The 15417-nt window shown below is 36.0% G+C and overlaps 1 protein-coding gene and 1 non-coding gene across 3 annotated transcripts; one reads left to right on the top strand and one right to left on the bottom strand.

Annotated features, from left to right (window-relative positions):
* On the top strand, window positions 1-4022 carry LOC133318383 (serine/threonine-protein kinase BSK6-like). 2 transcript variants are annotated; one of them, XM_061520366.1, is made up of 10 exons: window positions 1-60; window positions 147-392; window positions 504-639; window positions 771-904; window positions 1007-1112; window positions 1623-1708; window positions 2197-2385; window positions 2707-2871; window positions 3023-3136; window positions 3780-4022. In XM_061520366.1, the coding sequence occupies exons 1-10, from the start codon at window positions 1-3 to the stop codon at window positions 4020-4022; spliced, it is 1479 nt and encodes a 492-aa protein (XP_061376350.1). The 2 variants fall into 2 exon arrangements, with proteins under 2 accessions (XP_061376350.1, XP_061376351.1); XM_061520367.1 differs by having other exon boundaries at window positions 1-82; window positions 172-392.
* Window positions 4023-15312: 11290 nt separating this feature from the next.
* Window positions 15313-15417, bottom strand: LOC133318406 (small nucleolar RNA R71). The gene has a single exon (XR_009752463.1). It is a non-coding gene; the product is annotated as a small nucleolar RNA R71 (small nucleolar RNA).

The following is a 15417-nucleotide window of genomic DNA, read 5'->3' as shown; positions in this document are numbered from 1 at the left end:
ATGAGGGCTTGTTGCTCTAAATTCTTTCTGTGCTGGTTCCACGCCAACCTCAAACCTTCTGTGCTTGAATCCTCTGACCAAGGTTTGTGTTGTTTTCTGCATTTGTATTTTAAGCACACACCCTTTGTCTAGAATCTCTTGCTCAGCTTAAAAATGTAATCTTTATTGCAGAAAATGGTGGCAAGAGTGAAAAAAACTTGTGGCCGAGTTTTAGTGAGTTCAGCTTGGAGCAACTGAAGGGTGCCACAAACGGGTTCTCATCAGAAAACATAGTGTCTGAGCATGGTGAGAAAGCTCCCAATGTTGTTTACAAAGGGAAGCTTGAGAATGGACAATGGATTGCCATCAAACGTTTCAACAAGTTCGCTTGGCCTGATTCTCGCCAATTCATCGTTTGTTAACTTGCACTTACACTTGTTTGCACTTTCACTTCAATTTTTGAACCATTCTTGGACTTGCTTTCTTGTACTAAGCATGAAAAAAATGGTGTTTTGTCCTTGTAGGAGGAAGCCAGACAAGTTGGGAGCCTTAGAAGTGAACGTTTAGCAAATTTGATTGGTTGTTGCTACGAAGGGGATGAGAGGCTGCTAGTAGAAGAGTTTATGCCCCATGAGACTCTGGCTAAGCATCTCTTTCATTGTGGGTTCTTTGTGATTACTATAACTTTTTGTGTTAATCTTTGTTGGGTTTCAAATCTTTAGTTAAATCATGGTCTTTGGCCTTTGAATTCTGAACACAGAAAAAAAAAAATTATGGTTGATTTGGTGCAGGGGAGGCACAGCCCATGAAATGGGCAATGAGGTTGAGGGTGGCTTTCTACTTAGCTCAAGCTCTAGAATATTGCACTAGTAAAGGAAGGGGCTTGTATCATGATCTCAATGCCTATAGGATTTTGTTTGATCAGGTATAAGGGGTATTGGTTGTGAAATATGTGCTTGAAGTTCCCTTTCTAATCAATCCTAGCTTCTTTCTTTTTGTGAAATATGTGCTTATGTTGTATCAACAGGATGGTAATCCTAGGTTGTCGTGCTTCGGGCTCATGAAGAACAGCAGAGATGGCAAGAGTTACAGCACCAACTTGGCTTTCACCCCTCCTGAGTACTTAAGAACTGGTGAAGTTTTTAGGATGTTATCTTTGGCATATAACTTCTGAAGTCACAAAATAAAAGAAGTCTGAGGAATCTGCCATTGATTCAACCATAAAATATAGATTGGTTTGAATGGTCATAGACCTATTAATAATATTCCAATTTCCCTGTCTGTTAAGACAGGATCTTTATTTATTGCATCATAAAGAGGGCCTGCATTTAATTTTACATCCACTTTTGCAAATTAGTTGGAATAAGATTAGAAGAAAAAAGTATAAAAAAAGTTGATTAATTGCTTTTTTCAGTTTTTGGAATGTAAATATTGGCTTTGTTATATGGGAATTTTATGTTCAAATTCATCTTGTAAAAGACAACTTACAATTTTTTTTTCTTGTTTCCCTAGCCTAAGGATAACCCTTCTTTTTATGATCTCTCTCTCAAATTGGAAGCATGGTGAGGGAAACATATGTGGGATCAGTTTGCATATATTGGCATGTGACAGATGTTCTTTTGTACATTTCGGTTTATACGCAGGTAGAGTGACACAAGAGAGCGTGGTTTACAGTTTTGGAACCCTGTTGCTAGATCTCTTGAGTGGTAAACATATTCCCCCAAGCCATGTAAGTTTTTCTTCAAAAAGTTTAGTCCTGAACAAACTGTAACTTCATATGTGATCTTCAGACCATTGATTTTCGACAAGAATGTTAATGGCTGATATAATTAAGAATACACATTCAGTTTGTGGGATATACTATCATATATGTGTGTGTGTGTGTTGAACTACTGAAAAGTTAAGGAATAGTATATTTGGTATGTTGAACTCCAATTTGGGCTTTTTTTTACGAATATTCAAAGAGTTGATAGAAAGGACAGTGTTCTATACTCTTCAGCATTCTTCTAGTATAGTAGTCATATTGTCAATTAGTTTGTTACTCAGATCTATTTCAAGTTGCAAAATAGTACTTCTCAGTGGTAACATCTGTGCCAAATCTTTAATGTTCATACAGAATGGACATTAATGAAGTGCAAATATTTGATGTTTGATGTACCAAACTAAATGCAGTAGAAATATTTGATGTTCTCAGCATTCACTTCTCTTTATTTGCAGGCACTTGACCTGATTCGTGGCAAAAACTTTTTGATGTTGATGGATTCTGCCTTAGAGGGTCACTTTTCAAAGGATGATGGAACTGAGTTGGTTCGTTTGGCTTCTCGTTGTTTACAATATGAAGCTCGTGAGAGACCAAATGCAAAGTCTCTAGTTGCATCTCTCATGTCACTTCAGAAAGAAACAGAGGTAAACCCCGCAAATGATAGATAAGCTTTGATAATATCTACATTAATTGCTATACATATTCTTCCCTGATTTATAAACCTGGTTTTTTTATCATTTTAATCATCCTTTGCCAATTGTTGTGTTTCTTAAGCTGGCTGATTATCACTAAAGTGGATTGAAATTTTAAGTATGTAATGGTTGTTTACACATAGTTTAGGACTATGCAAATGTTAATATATATTTAATTACTAAAGTATTATGTTTGTTGTAAAGCAATGTGTGAAATGTTTTATACCAATCTTAGGATGACTATAATTTCTCATTTGGATAGTATATGAGTAGGTGGCCTCATATGTTCTGATGGGTCTCCGGCATGAAGCTGCACCCTCAACAAAACCATTGTCATTGACACCTTTTGGTGAAGCTTGTTTGAGATTGGATCTTACTGCCCTACATGAAATATTAGAGAAGAGTGGTTACAAGGATGATGAAGGAATTGCCAATGAGGTTTGCCACCATCTTCAACTTACGCAGGAGGGTTTCATCTCACTTGAATACAGTATAAAAGAGAGGGAAATGAGCTTTGTTTACACACTTTTCCCTCTACTTTCTATTACTAACTCCAATGTTGATCCTTCTTATAATGTTGGAATTGTAGCTTTCCTTTCAATTATGGACCAGTCAAATGCAGGAGACCTTGAATTTAAAGAAGCGTGGAGATAATGCTTTTAGAGCTAAGGACTTTGTCACTGCCATAGACTGCTACACTCAAGTAAGAGCCTTTTAAGGACTATTGCTTAAATTGGATGTTGTTAATATTGCTGTGATAAGTCTAATATAAAATTATTAACGTACACATCACTTACAATCTTAAATTATTGGGTTGAAATTGTTACTTTATATGATATCAAAGCTTGTCACTAACTTTACCACCTTCATTTTATTAATAAATAATTAATTATTATGGAACTTCTTAATACAGGTAAATGGTCCTGTACTCCTGTGTATTATTTATTCTTCAAGTCCGACAAACTCTTATACGAGGGGATATGTTAGAAATGTCTAATATAGAGATTACTTACAAATTTAAAATTTTGGATTGAAATGGTTACTTATAACTATGATATTGCACTCTATTTTCCTAATTATCCAAAAGGGTGTTTTTGAATCCCTTTAATTTAGTTGATGATGTGTATGCGTTTTCCTTCTTCCAGCATGGAGCTATGATGTGCATAATTTTGTTAGGGGAAAGTTATGTTTACAAATTTTTTATTTCAAACTATATTATGTCTCACTGATAAGATACTCTTGAATGAAGTTTTACCAGTAAGGCATAATATAGTTTGTAAAAAAAATAAAATTTGTCAGTATAACCCTTTTCATTTTCTTATATGTTTTTCTTTTTGTTATTTTAGTTCATAGATGGAGGGACAATGGTGTCACCTACAGTGTATGCAAGGCGCTGCTTATCTTATTTGATGAATGACATGCCACAAGAAGCTCTAGGGGATGCTATGCAAGCCCAAGTGGTATCTCCTGAGTGGCCTACTGCTTTGTATCTTCAAGCAGCTTGTCTTTTCAGCCTCAGAATGGAAAATGATGCCCATGAAACTCTCAAAGATGGGACTAACATGGAAGCCAGAAAAAACAAAAATTGAAAAATTGATAGAGTTTTCTTTTGCTATCTTAAGCATTATTTTACGTTTTTTTTTTTTGGTAGTTTTGTCAAGCTTGGCATTCAATTTCGTCTATTATGATTTTTTGAAATTTTTTTGGTTTTCTGCATTGCATTACGGGACAAATGATCATGACCGGTTTTAAATTTAATACGCGTGCAGGCTCTTTTTCCATCTTTCCATTTTCTTGTGGGTCCTTTTGTTATGTCCACCCAAAAACAATGCGGAATAATTTTTTTTTTCATATATATAGTTTTATTTTTGTAGAAATATTTTATTTGTTACACTCAGATATATAAAATTAGCCTAGTGCAAAAACTAGATAACTCAAATATCACAAGGCTGAAAAAGATGACAAAAAAGTTCTCATATTACAAAGTGTGTTTTGCCAATGAAAGCGCTCTCTCTCAAATTCAGTGAAATTCTCTCAAATTCAGGGAAATAGCATGGAAGATCGTTAAATTATGGGTTCCTCGTTTCTGCTGTTATTGCTCATGGAAAAACTTGCAGCAAATATATTTACATAAGATACGGAGCCGAATCATGAAATTAAAAAAAAAAATAAAAAAAAATTCTAAGATACGAAACCGAATCCTAGTGAAAGTAAGTGTTGCTGCAAATTTTCTGACCTGCAGCAACATGAGAGCTATTAAAGCCTTAAATTATTGTATATTTACTATTTCCTCATTTCGATCATCTATAAGTAAATACTCTTTTTGGTCCTCAACAAATTTCACGACACCCGTTTTAGTCCCTAGCAAATAAAAAGGCTCACCGAGATCCCTAAGAAATTCAAAATTGACCCATTTTAGTCCTTTTAGGGACTAATATGGATCTTTTTTGAATTTGTGAGGTACCAAAATTTCAACTAAATGGGTCCATTTTGAATTTCTTAGGGATCACGACGGGCCTTTTTATTTGCTAAGGACTAGAACATGCGTCGTAAAATTTGCTGAGGACCAAAAAGAGTATTTACTCATCATCTATTATAGAGTAAATACCCTTTTGGGTCCCTAAAAAAAAATACGGTCCCCACTTTAGTCCCTTACAAAAAAAAATTAGTCAGTTGGTCCCTAACAAATTCAAAGTGGACCCATTTAAGTCCAGGGACTAATATGAGTCTTTTTTGAAATTGTGAGAGACCACGATTTCAACTAAATGGGTCCACTTTGAATTTGTGAAGGACCAACTGACTAATTTCTTTTTATAAAGGACTAAAGTGGAGACCATATTTTTTGTTAGGGATCAAAAAAAAGTATTTAGTCTCTATTATATTACTCTTAATGGCAATCTCTCCTCCTATTAACTAAGGTTCCCTTGTGTTTAGCGGAAATTTCTACGATATTACAGGAGTACCAAATTTGGTATTTTTATTTACTTAAAATGGAAAAAAATTACCATTTTAACACATAACTTTTTTATAATTTCCTTCATATCCCAAAACTTTCCCCTTATAATAAAGATGTACCTACAACAGTAGTAATGTAGGTTTTTTCGTGTTTAGCGGATGTAAAATGTGAAAATTTACTAATTGCAAAAGCTACATAAATTCATAAACTGCAAAAGTAGTAGATTACAAATTTTGTATATTGCAAAAGCGAAAGCAATAAATTATAAAAAACAGTGAATCACGAAAGCCATGGGCTTGTTTGAATTTTTTTTAAAAAAACAGTTTTTTAAATTTCAGGAAAAAAATAAAAAATTTATTTCATAAGACCGGTTTTGTAAAAATAATTCTAAAAATTATAATTATTTTTTAGTTTTTAAAATAAAATTTGAAGAACATATCTGAATTATTTTTGTTTTATATTTTGACTTTTAACTTCTAAAATAAAATAAAAATACAGAAAAGACTTATTTTATTAAAAAATTTAAGAGAAAAAAAAAAAACGCAAAGACTATATATATAAGGGAATTTAGGGGGGTTTTATTTTTCTTTTTTGAATACTTAATTTGTGAGATGAACTAGTTTAATGATATGCCATAAATTTGTATGCTAGTGAACAAAATGCCATGAATAAGATAACACTGTAAGAAGGGACTAGTCCCGAATCAGACTAGTCACAAAACGATGAACAGATTGAAATATTTCAAAAAAAATAAAAATAAATGCCATGAACAAGATAACATTGTCTTTCATTAACATAAAACCCTTTTACCAAAGGTAAACTAATTTTGAAGGATTTAGATTCATGCAGTTTAGAAACAAAATACAAGGGATCTTTGATCCAATCCAAAATTAGCATTCCAAATTGTCATTAAGGTACTTGATTCAAAATTCTTTCTTGTTTTTTATTTTATTTTCTCGTATCATTTTTATTAACAAATTGCAAGAATTGGGCTAAGATAGAAAATAAAATTTAGGACCATCCAAGAACATATATGTTGGTGTGCGGATCACTTAAGAAAAATTTCAAAGATGATTGCACAAACACAAATGCATACCTCCAAGTAATAATTGGGAGTATAATGTCCCGGTTATCATACCCAGATGGAAAGTTACTTTGGATTTGATTAAAAGAAATGTAATCGGTAAAATCTATGTATTTACAAGTATAAATAGTAATTGAGGAACATCAATGTAATTGTTAATGTTAGCTTGGAATTTCAATTTGGCCAATCGTTCCTCCTCAAATACGTGTATTGTGTTTACACGGCTAAAGTATAAGTTGACTCAAACCAATTCCTCCCGTCGTTATACACGGTTGGTTCTTCCTTACTCATAAAGAATGAGAGATCATAGGAACAATTTATCAGGAATGGTTGTGGAATAAAAGGAATTAAACTTACAAAAATGTAAATATTTTGCTGTACGTTTTTTCTTTTTGAAAATTCCCAGGAAGGAAAATGAACTCTCACTAACAAAAAATATTAAAATCAAAGGGACACTGAATAAGAAAGCAGGAACAGATTCGCTGGTTCCCCACTTTGTAATCTGAATCTTGGCTCAGTGCCTTAAGACAATGGAATTGTTCAAGTCACTTGCCATTGCCAATGTAGATTCCTCTTATTCTTGGACTTATTGGTTTATAGAACCACAATCTTCTTTGCGATTCTGTTCCCAAAGAATGAGTGCTAGACCTATGCCTATTCCCAAAGAATTGGTGCTAGACCTATGCAAGGAACTCAAGTTATTCCTCGTTCTGGAGTTACACATGAAGTATATTAACACATTCATCTCTCGACTATTGCTTAAAATTTGGGGGAGTAGTGGGCTATTGGACTTCTTATTTCCTTTTCAATTTCCTACATAATAGTATAAAAGAAAGTAAATGAGTAATTGGGCCAATATGAAGTGTAAAATTGGGCCAATATGAAGTGTAAGGCCTTTTTTTCTCTTTTCCTTTCTTAGTAACGAGTTTGGTGCACACAAAAAGATATATTTTTATTTATTTTTTTCCTCTTTTTTCTTTGGAGTTAAAGGAAAAAAAACCCAAAGAGAAAACCAATTAGCTATAGACCATTCTAGGGATTTCTACACTACATAAGAGGACTATCAAGGATTTCCAAATCTCATGCTTGGTAGGTTGCACTAGAAGCCAGCCAATCAGCTAAGGCATTTTCTTTTCTAAGAGCTCATTTGGTGGACATGATAGAATAAGAGAACTGGATAAATGTAGGATATAATATGGGCATGATAAGCTCATGTCATATTCTGCATTTGATGTACACTGGATAGACAAACTGATAGGATTGCATTATCCTATTATGTGTTTGAAATCAATCAGATAACGTCAAAATATGATATAATTAGACAAAAATACCTTTTATAGCATAATTTTATATACTTTTTAATTTTTTTTCTTTTAACTTAATTATGTATTAATTCCTATTTCTAATTATTCACAATTTCTAAAACTCTTTTTTTAAAAGAAAAAAAAGGTTCATTTAAAAAGACCTGTTAACCAAAATGCAAAAACATTATCAAGATCAGGGTCCAATAGGGTTTGATTTTCTCAAGTGGGTTTTCATATATTTTTCCTTTGGTTTTTTCTTTTTTCAGTGGAGAAATGCGATAGAAGGAACGAGATATGACTCTCTACAGAGGCAAGACGTGAGGTAGAAGACTAGGGGTGTCAAAACGGGTTGACACGACATGAATTTGACACGATAAGAATATATCAACACGAACACGACACAAATTTTTATTCGTGTCAAAATCTTCAACACGAACACGACACGATTTTTTTACGGGTTGAAACGACACGACACAAATAACATGCAAAATAGGGGTTAAAACGATAATTGATTTTTTTATTTAAAAAAGGGTCAAAATTTAAAAAAATTATAATTAAAAAAGATATGGGTCAACATGAACACGAATACATCATTACGAATTCGACACGATTTTTTTTGCGAGTCAACCCAGAGAGGAATTTTCTTGTCGTGTCGCGGTCGACCCGCGTGTCATAACCTATATTGACATCCTATAGAAGACAAAGATTTTGGATGGCTGAGAAGACGAAGGAAGATGGTGATAAGGCGATGGAGATAGCGGAGTGGGTGAAAGATAAGGCCAAGGAGGGTGCATGTGGAGCGAAGGAGAATATAGAAGAGATTACGGGGTCGATGAAAGAGAAGTTGAAGAGTGCAGGGGAGAAGACGAAGCAGACAATGCAAGGGGCGTGGGATGCAGCTGTCCTTAAGAGCTATTGTGGGAAAAATAAAAAATTAAATTTATTATCCTATCCTATCCCTTTCTTAACCCAAGCCCCCTCTTAGGACATGTTTGATATATAGTATATGATAAGGTCTGATAGTATAAAACATGATAGTATAAGGTCTGATTGTATAAAATCTGATTAAATTTTAATATTATCCATCATTTGGCATGGTATTGTATCAGATAATATAGTGTATCAGATAATATCATTCAGTGTTTGGTAATGCATTGTATGATACTAGATATGATAAAAATAAATATTTTTGACAAGAATACCTTTTAATAAAAAATTTATATAATTCTTTCAAATATGTCATATGATATTAATTTTTATACAAATCTATTGATAGTGTGTCAAAAAAATATTAATTTTTATAAAAACTAAAATCTCCAATATTTTAAAATTTATATATTAAAAAATTATTTTTCATTTTAATATATTAATTCTTGAGAAGTTAATACATCAACCTCTTATAAGGCCTAATCCCACATCTCTAAGCCTGATTAAGTTATAAATTATTTTGATGTATAAAAGGATCCTGCTATATAAGCTTGTACTATACAATGAGTACACCAAACAACTAAAAATATCTTAACATATAATATAAGCTTATATTATTCGGCCTTATACATCACATCAAACATACTTTTAGGATTAGAAATCAGGCTAAGTAGGATAAGAACATAATAAGATTATCTTATTCTATTAATTCACCAAACAATAAAAATATGATAAAATAATTTATCCTATCCTATTTCTTTTATCAGGTGCACCCAGAGTCCAATCTCTATTGATTAAAGATTGAATTCTATTGTTTAGAGCACCCATTCTTAGGGAAATATTTAAAGTGCACCAGGGGTATGATGGGACTTCCATTGAAAGCATAACACCTGGATTAACAATAAAAAATTCTCTCTCCTCCGTACTGTTTGCACAAAAAATGCCAGCTTCTCATTGGTTTGTCCCACCGAATCTCTTGTATTCCGGGTGCAGTAAAATTTCACTCCGTTCTTAGATAGATCGATAACCGAGCACCCATTCTTAGATAGATCGATAACCGAAGTAGAATCTCTTTTAGCCCAAAACCTTTTGTAACCTCTATCCTAGGCGAACTCTAGCCCCAATAACATACCTTACAGTCACAGGCAAACTCTAGCCCCAATAACATACCTTACAGTCACTAACAAAAATGAATAATAATGATTCCATTGAATTAATTCAGAAAGCTTACATCATAGTCCAATTTATATGGAGCTCAATACATAAGGGAAGAAATAACTAACTCTAATTGAATTACAACTGTGTTAACGTCTTAACAAAAAGTTGTTAGCATTTATCTTTCATGATCTGTTCTTCTTATGCAAGCATTGGAAGCTTCAGGAGCTGCTACTGCTCGGCCTTGAACTTGGGCTACTGCTTGGCCTTGAACTTGGGCTTGGACATGGGCTTGAGAGTTAATGGTCTTGGACTCTGGTAATACCCCCCTTCCCCCCCCCCCCACAAGATGGGCATAGGATATTGAGAACACCTAGCTTGAAAATAGAAGAACGAAAAACTGAGGAAGACAATGGTTTAGTAAAAATGTCAGCTAGTTGATCAGCTGATGAGACAGGAAGTAAGCGTATGAGTCCAGAAACAAGTTTTTCTCGCGTAACATGACAATCAAGTTCTATATGCTTAGAACGTTCATGGAATGTAGGGTTATTAGCCAAGTATATGGCAGACCGATTGTCACAGTAGATGGATGCAGGTTTGAGCCATGAAATATGAAGGTCTTCAAAGAGATATTTGAGCCATTGTAACTCACAAGAAAGACTTGCAAGAGCACGATACTCTGCTTCGGATGAAGAACGGGAAACAGTGGTTTGCTTCTTGGATTTCCATGAGACCAAGGAAGATCCCACAAAAATGCAAAACCCGGTTACAGATCGACGAGTGTCTGGGCAACAAGCCCAATCAGCATCAGCAAAGGCCTTGACATGTAAGTCACTAGAAATAGGAAAGAACAAGCCAGTACCAGGTGAGTTCTTAATGTATCTCAAGACACGGTGGGCAGCATTCATGTGAGTATCAGTAGGATTAGAGACAAACTGTGATAATTGATGCACAGCAAAGCAAATATCTGGGCGCGTAGTTGTTAAATAAAGCAAACGTCTAATCAACCGACGATAGAGAGCTGGATCTTGTAAAATACAGCCTTGAGAACGACTAAGTTTCACTTGAGCATCCATTGGAGTGGAAAAAGGCTTGGAGCCCAGAAGACCAGCGTCAGCTAAAAGTTCAAGTGCGTATTTGCGTTGGTTAAGTACTATACCAGTCCTTGACTGTAACACCCCGTATATATCCGGTTTGTTATCATATCATCGTATTAAGCCACACTTAATTTAAAAATGCGGAATATCTTTTTCTTTTCAATTATGACGTCATTATCATTAACCAAGTTGAATTACTTAATTCATTTCATAAAACATTGCCTGTATGTAAATTGCAAAAGACAGCTAACTGAAATATCTCAATATATAAATAACATAAATATGTCTCTAGTCACGGAACTACCACACGTAGGCCGGACAACCCTGATAGGCTGATAGTTTATACAACTCAAGCTACAAGTACTAACATCAATGTGGCATGGACAAACCCCATGCTTACCAGATAAGGCAACAAAGCCCACAAAAGAGTCTCAACTCAAATATCAATATATAGACAGGAAACATAAACAGCATCCAATATCCAGTCATGTCAGCATACAACATATATAATCAGCTAAGCTCCGGCCTCCTGCTGCCAGAGGTCTCAACCCCCGCATTACCTGAACCTGAAATATGTGCCCCAAACGTGGGGTGAGATCTCTAAAAAGAAATCTCAGTAAGACAAGGGGTCCTCAAGGATCTTCCACCCCAAGCTCACATACACGAGCAATATAAGTTCAAAAGCATTTAACAGTATAAGTTCCAAAACTATCCAGTGCAACAGATATTCTTGCCATGTGTGTTATCACTATTCTACTGGTCAGAGAAATGCAGGACGTACGTCTACAACCCCACAATAAGAACAAGGAACACCGCTTGCACCTCACCCACAGCCTCACCCTCTTGTATGTACCACATACTCAAGCTTACCATATAGGTGGAACACCACATGCATATCATAAAGGCACTCGCATATAACAGCTCAACAGCATTTCAACAAATCAATATATCATGAAAACAACATCATGCATATAACCATGCCCCCATGGGACATGGTGTAACCGATAATGGCTAAATCGAGGACACAAAAGCTTACCTTGCAAGCTAACAATCCAAGCCAAGAGTCCAACAATCTCAAAGCCCAAACACAGCAGAATCACAATCTGTTTTGGACCAACAATATATCAATATTCATGCTTAACAAGCATAAGGCACACAAACTACGCATTTCCTTTACATTTCATGTCTTAAGGCTTCTCACAAAGCCACAAGCCCTTAATCACTTGATTCTGACTTAGATTAATGATTACAGAAGTCCCACTTTACCAATCTAGGATCCACAAAGCCCAAATACAGTTCTGTATGAACAATGCAGCTACTATTCTTCGTAAACCCAGAATATCCGGATATTCATCGGGGACATTTTCGGATATCAATATCCGGATATTTCCACATCCCATATCCGGATATCCATATCTGGATATCCAGAAACCCATATCCGGATATCAATATCCGGATATTTCAAGCCAAATATCCGGATATTTCGTGACAGAATGCAGTTCCGCATTTCGCGATCCCTCCCAAAGGTGGTTCATTTCATGCACACAGAAGCTTAAACATACAATTTAAGGTGTGTTTAACATTACCCAACGTTAGGTTATGATCATAGGTTCATTACATGCATCAAGGTTCTATTTTTAACCACATAAACTCAAGATCAAGCTGGTAAGGCTTACCAAGGTTCTAAACAGCAAAGCAAAGGCTCATGGAGCTCACCAATCAACTCCCCAAACTCTGACTTGTACAGAAAACGAAAATGCTCCCTCAAAGGTTGTTCTTGCACCCAAAGATGGCTCCTTGGCACCACCAATGCCAAGTAAATGGTTCACACACTCTCCAAACTCAAAGTCAGCACCCAACTCTCCTTCAAACTGACTCTCTAACTCAGAAGCAAGACCACAACCCACTTCCAATGATAACTCTCTCTCACAACAAGTGTTTATGGGAAGCTTTCATGAAGAAAATAGCCTCAAAGCTCAAGAATGGAGAAGGGAAAGCAATGGAATAGTGTTCTCTGGTCAGCCACCAAGGAAACTCACGTAGGGAAGAGTGGAACTTAGGGTTTTGATGGTCCTCAAAAGTTGAGGCCCATTAAGTGTAAATTGTTCCACAAAACCCATGTTTGGTTATAAATCACTCCCTTCAACCTTCTTCTTTCCATATAGAGCAACTGTTTTGAATAGTGCACTAGAGCAATACCGAAAGTGGGAGTTAAGGTAGACCTGGAGCAAATTTAACATTATCTCTTTCACATATGACTATTGGGTTAGTTTGCTTTGTTCAGGACACCTAAGGCCCATCAGAAGGAACCACAAAATGAAGAGAGAAGAAGAAGTGTTGCGCAGAAAGGAAAAGAAAAACCTGCTGTAGTACAACAGCAGTCAAAGGAAGCAATGGGAAGCCGCCACGTCAGCCACAGCAGAGAAGGTGGAGGTGCTACCTCTGCTACAGTACGAAAGCAAAGGAGCTGAGCAATCAAAAGCAGCCACGTCAGCTGCCGCAGAAGGAGTGGAGGTGCCTCCCTGAATCCGATACTCCTACTCACAAAGGGAGCCAAAAGCAAGGGGGATCATCTCCATTTAAGGCCAAGCTGGCAAAAAGAAAAACTACCATTGGAGAGGATTTAAACAAAGCACAACCCTTGATGAAAGGAACAATGGAGATCAAATGAAGAACCCTATAAAAGGAACAAGCAATCCTCATGAAAGGGGATCAGCGCCCATCCTAGGATAACTTCCTCTAAGTAGGTGAGGGTTCCATAGAAGTAATCCCTTTTGTCTTAGGATAACTTTGTAAGGAACACATATTTTATAAATGAATTTTGAGTTGCTCTTTGGTTTAATTTATTGATTTTGTGAAACCGTTTGGGCTGACAACCTCATCCCGGGACCACTTGGTTGATGAAACACTGATAAAGGCGTGCAGAGCATTATCAAGATCCTGGGGTAGTTTAGCCTGAAGAAAGGAGGGAGAAACACCTGGAATGGGGAGCACTGCCATGTGAATCCATGCTCTTTTGAGAAGGCAACATGGTTTCCTTGAATATAACTCCAAGTACTATGGAGTAACGTGGAGAGTAAGGCCTTACCCTCTGCTTACCTATAGCAAAGCAAGGGAAGGAGCAAAATCCACTCATAAACTATGCTACCAAGAAGGGTTAACCAAAGGGATGAAAACATGGAACCCGTAACACCTACTTGATTTTTTCTGAAATTCATCTTAACTCAAACTTCTATCACAACCTTTTCCTCACGATAACTGAACTGTGTTTTACTAGTTGATGCTCTTACTTTCATTTCGTTGATTGCTCTTGAAGTTACTTAAATTGATGCCTTTTTATTCGATGACCGTGCTAAGTCATTCACTGCTCTCATCTGGTCCAGAATGGTTAACATTGTTTAACTAGCTGCCCAGAGATTGCTCTTTGTGAAGCTTAGCTGAGAATAATACTTTCTTTTATTGCTCCATTTTACAAATTAAGTTTCCTTTAGCGCTTCTTACTTCACAACTGCTCCCTGAGGACGATACATCTGAGGCTACAATACCCTATATTGCTTGACACGTACGCTTGCGTATAGTTGAAGAGGGTTGCTCTTAGTCAGAGTAGATTGCTTCTGTTGGCAAATCCTGATTATTACTATGCACTCTTGCTCTCTGAAAAGATATTCCCGAGCAGCTCTCGGTTTGACCAAGCAATTGGCGCCGTTGCCGGGGATCATTTGGCAAGAAAGGGCGTTTTTAAGGAAACATTTTTGTTGTTTAAATTGCAGTCTTTTTGTTTTGATAGACCTCCTCCATTTGTATGAGCACAAAACCTACAGAACTTGGACTGGAAATAGTACTTTTTGATCCAGAACCCGAGAGAACCTTCAGAAATAGAAGAAGAATTCAAAGGTTGAGAAACATTACAATGGAGGAGGTTGTAAACAATGATAACAATGGAAATCATAATCATGAGCATGAACAAGGACCGAATGAAGGAAGAGGGCCATTATTGAATGATATGGCTGCTCCCTTCAGAAATGGTCCAGAACGAGGGTATGTTCCCCCTCCCTTGAATATCCCGAACTTTGAAATAAAACCTGCAATGTTCCAAATGATTATGAACGCTGGTCAGTTCCATGGACTGCCCATGGAAGACCCTCACAGTCATTTGGACAATTTCACTGAGATAGTTGATAATTTCAAAGTTCATTGTATTTCGGAAGAAAACATGCGGATGCGGCTTTTTCCATTTTCCTTAGCTGGAAAAGCCAAAGAATGGAGGAGAACATTGCCCCCAAACTCCATCACCAGTTGGGAGCAATTGGCGGAACAGTTTGTTACCCGATTTTTCTCCCAAGCAAAACAAGCCCAAGTGAGGGCTGATATAGCTTCCTTTCAAATGTATGATGGAGAAAGTGTGTATGAAGCGTGGGAACGCTTTAAAGAGTTGATACGAATTTGCCCGAATCATGGAGT

Source organism: Gastrolobium bilobum, unplaced genomic scaffold, assembly GCF_033153095.1.
Source record: "Gastrolobium bilobum isolate Gb01-03AN ecotype WA unplaced genomic scaffold, APGP_CSIRO_Gbil_v1 utg53169, whole genome shotgun sequence".
Classification (NCBI taxonomy): domain Eukaryota; kingdom Viridiplantae; phylum Streptophyta; class Magnoliopsida; order Fabales; family Fabaceae; genus Gastrolobium; species Gastrolobium bilobum.
The sequence above is the reverse complement of the archived record's forward strand: the minus strand, read 5'-3'. Positions and strand labels throughout refer to the sequence as shown.

Bases quoted from the DNA above. Each gene is read 5' to 3' on its own strand.
- LOC133318383 (XM_061520366.1), top strand. From the start codon at position 1: ATGAGGGCTTGTTGCTCTAAATTCTTTCTGTGCTGGTTCCACGCCAAC. The intron at 640-770 runs GTGGGTTCTTTG...GATTTGGTGCAG, and splicing joins GGCTAAGCATCTCTTTCATT to GGGAGGCACAGCCCATGAAA. The intron at 1,709-2,196 runs GTAAGTTTTTCT...CTTTATTTGCAG, and splicing joins AACATATTCCCCCAAGCCAT to GCACTTGACCTGATTCGTGG.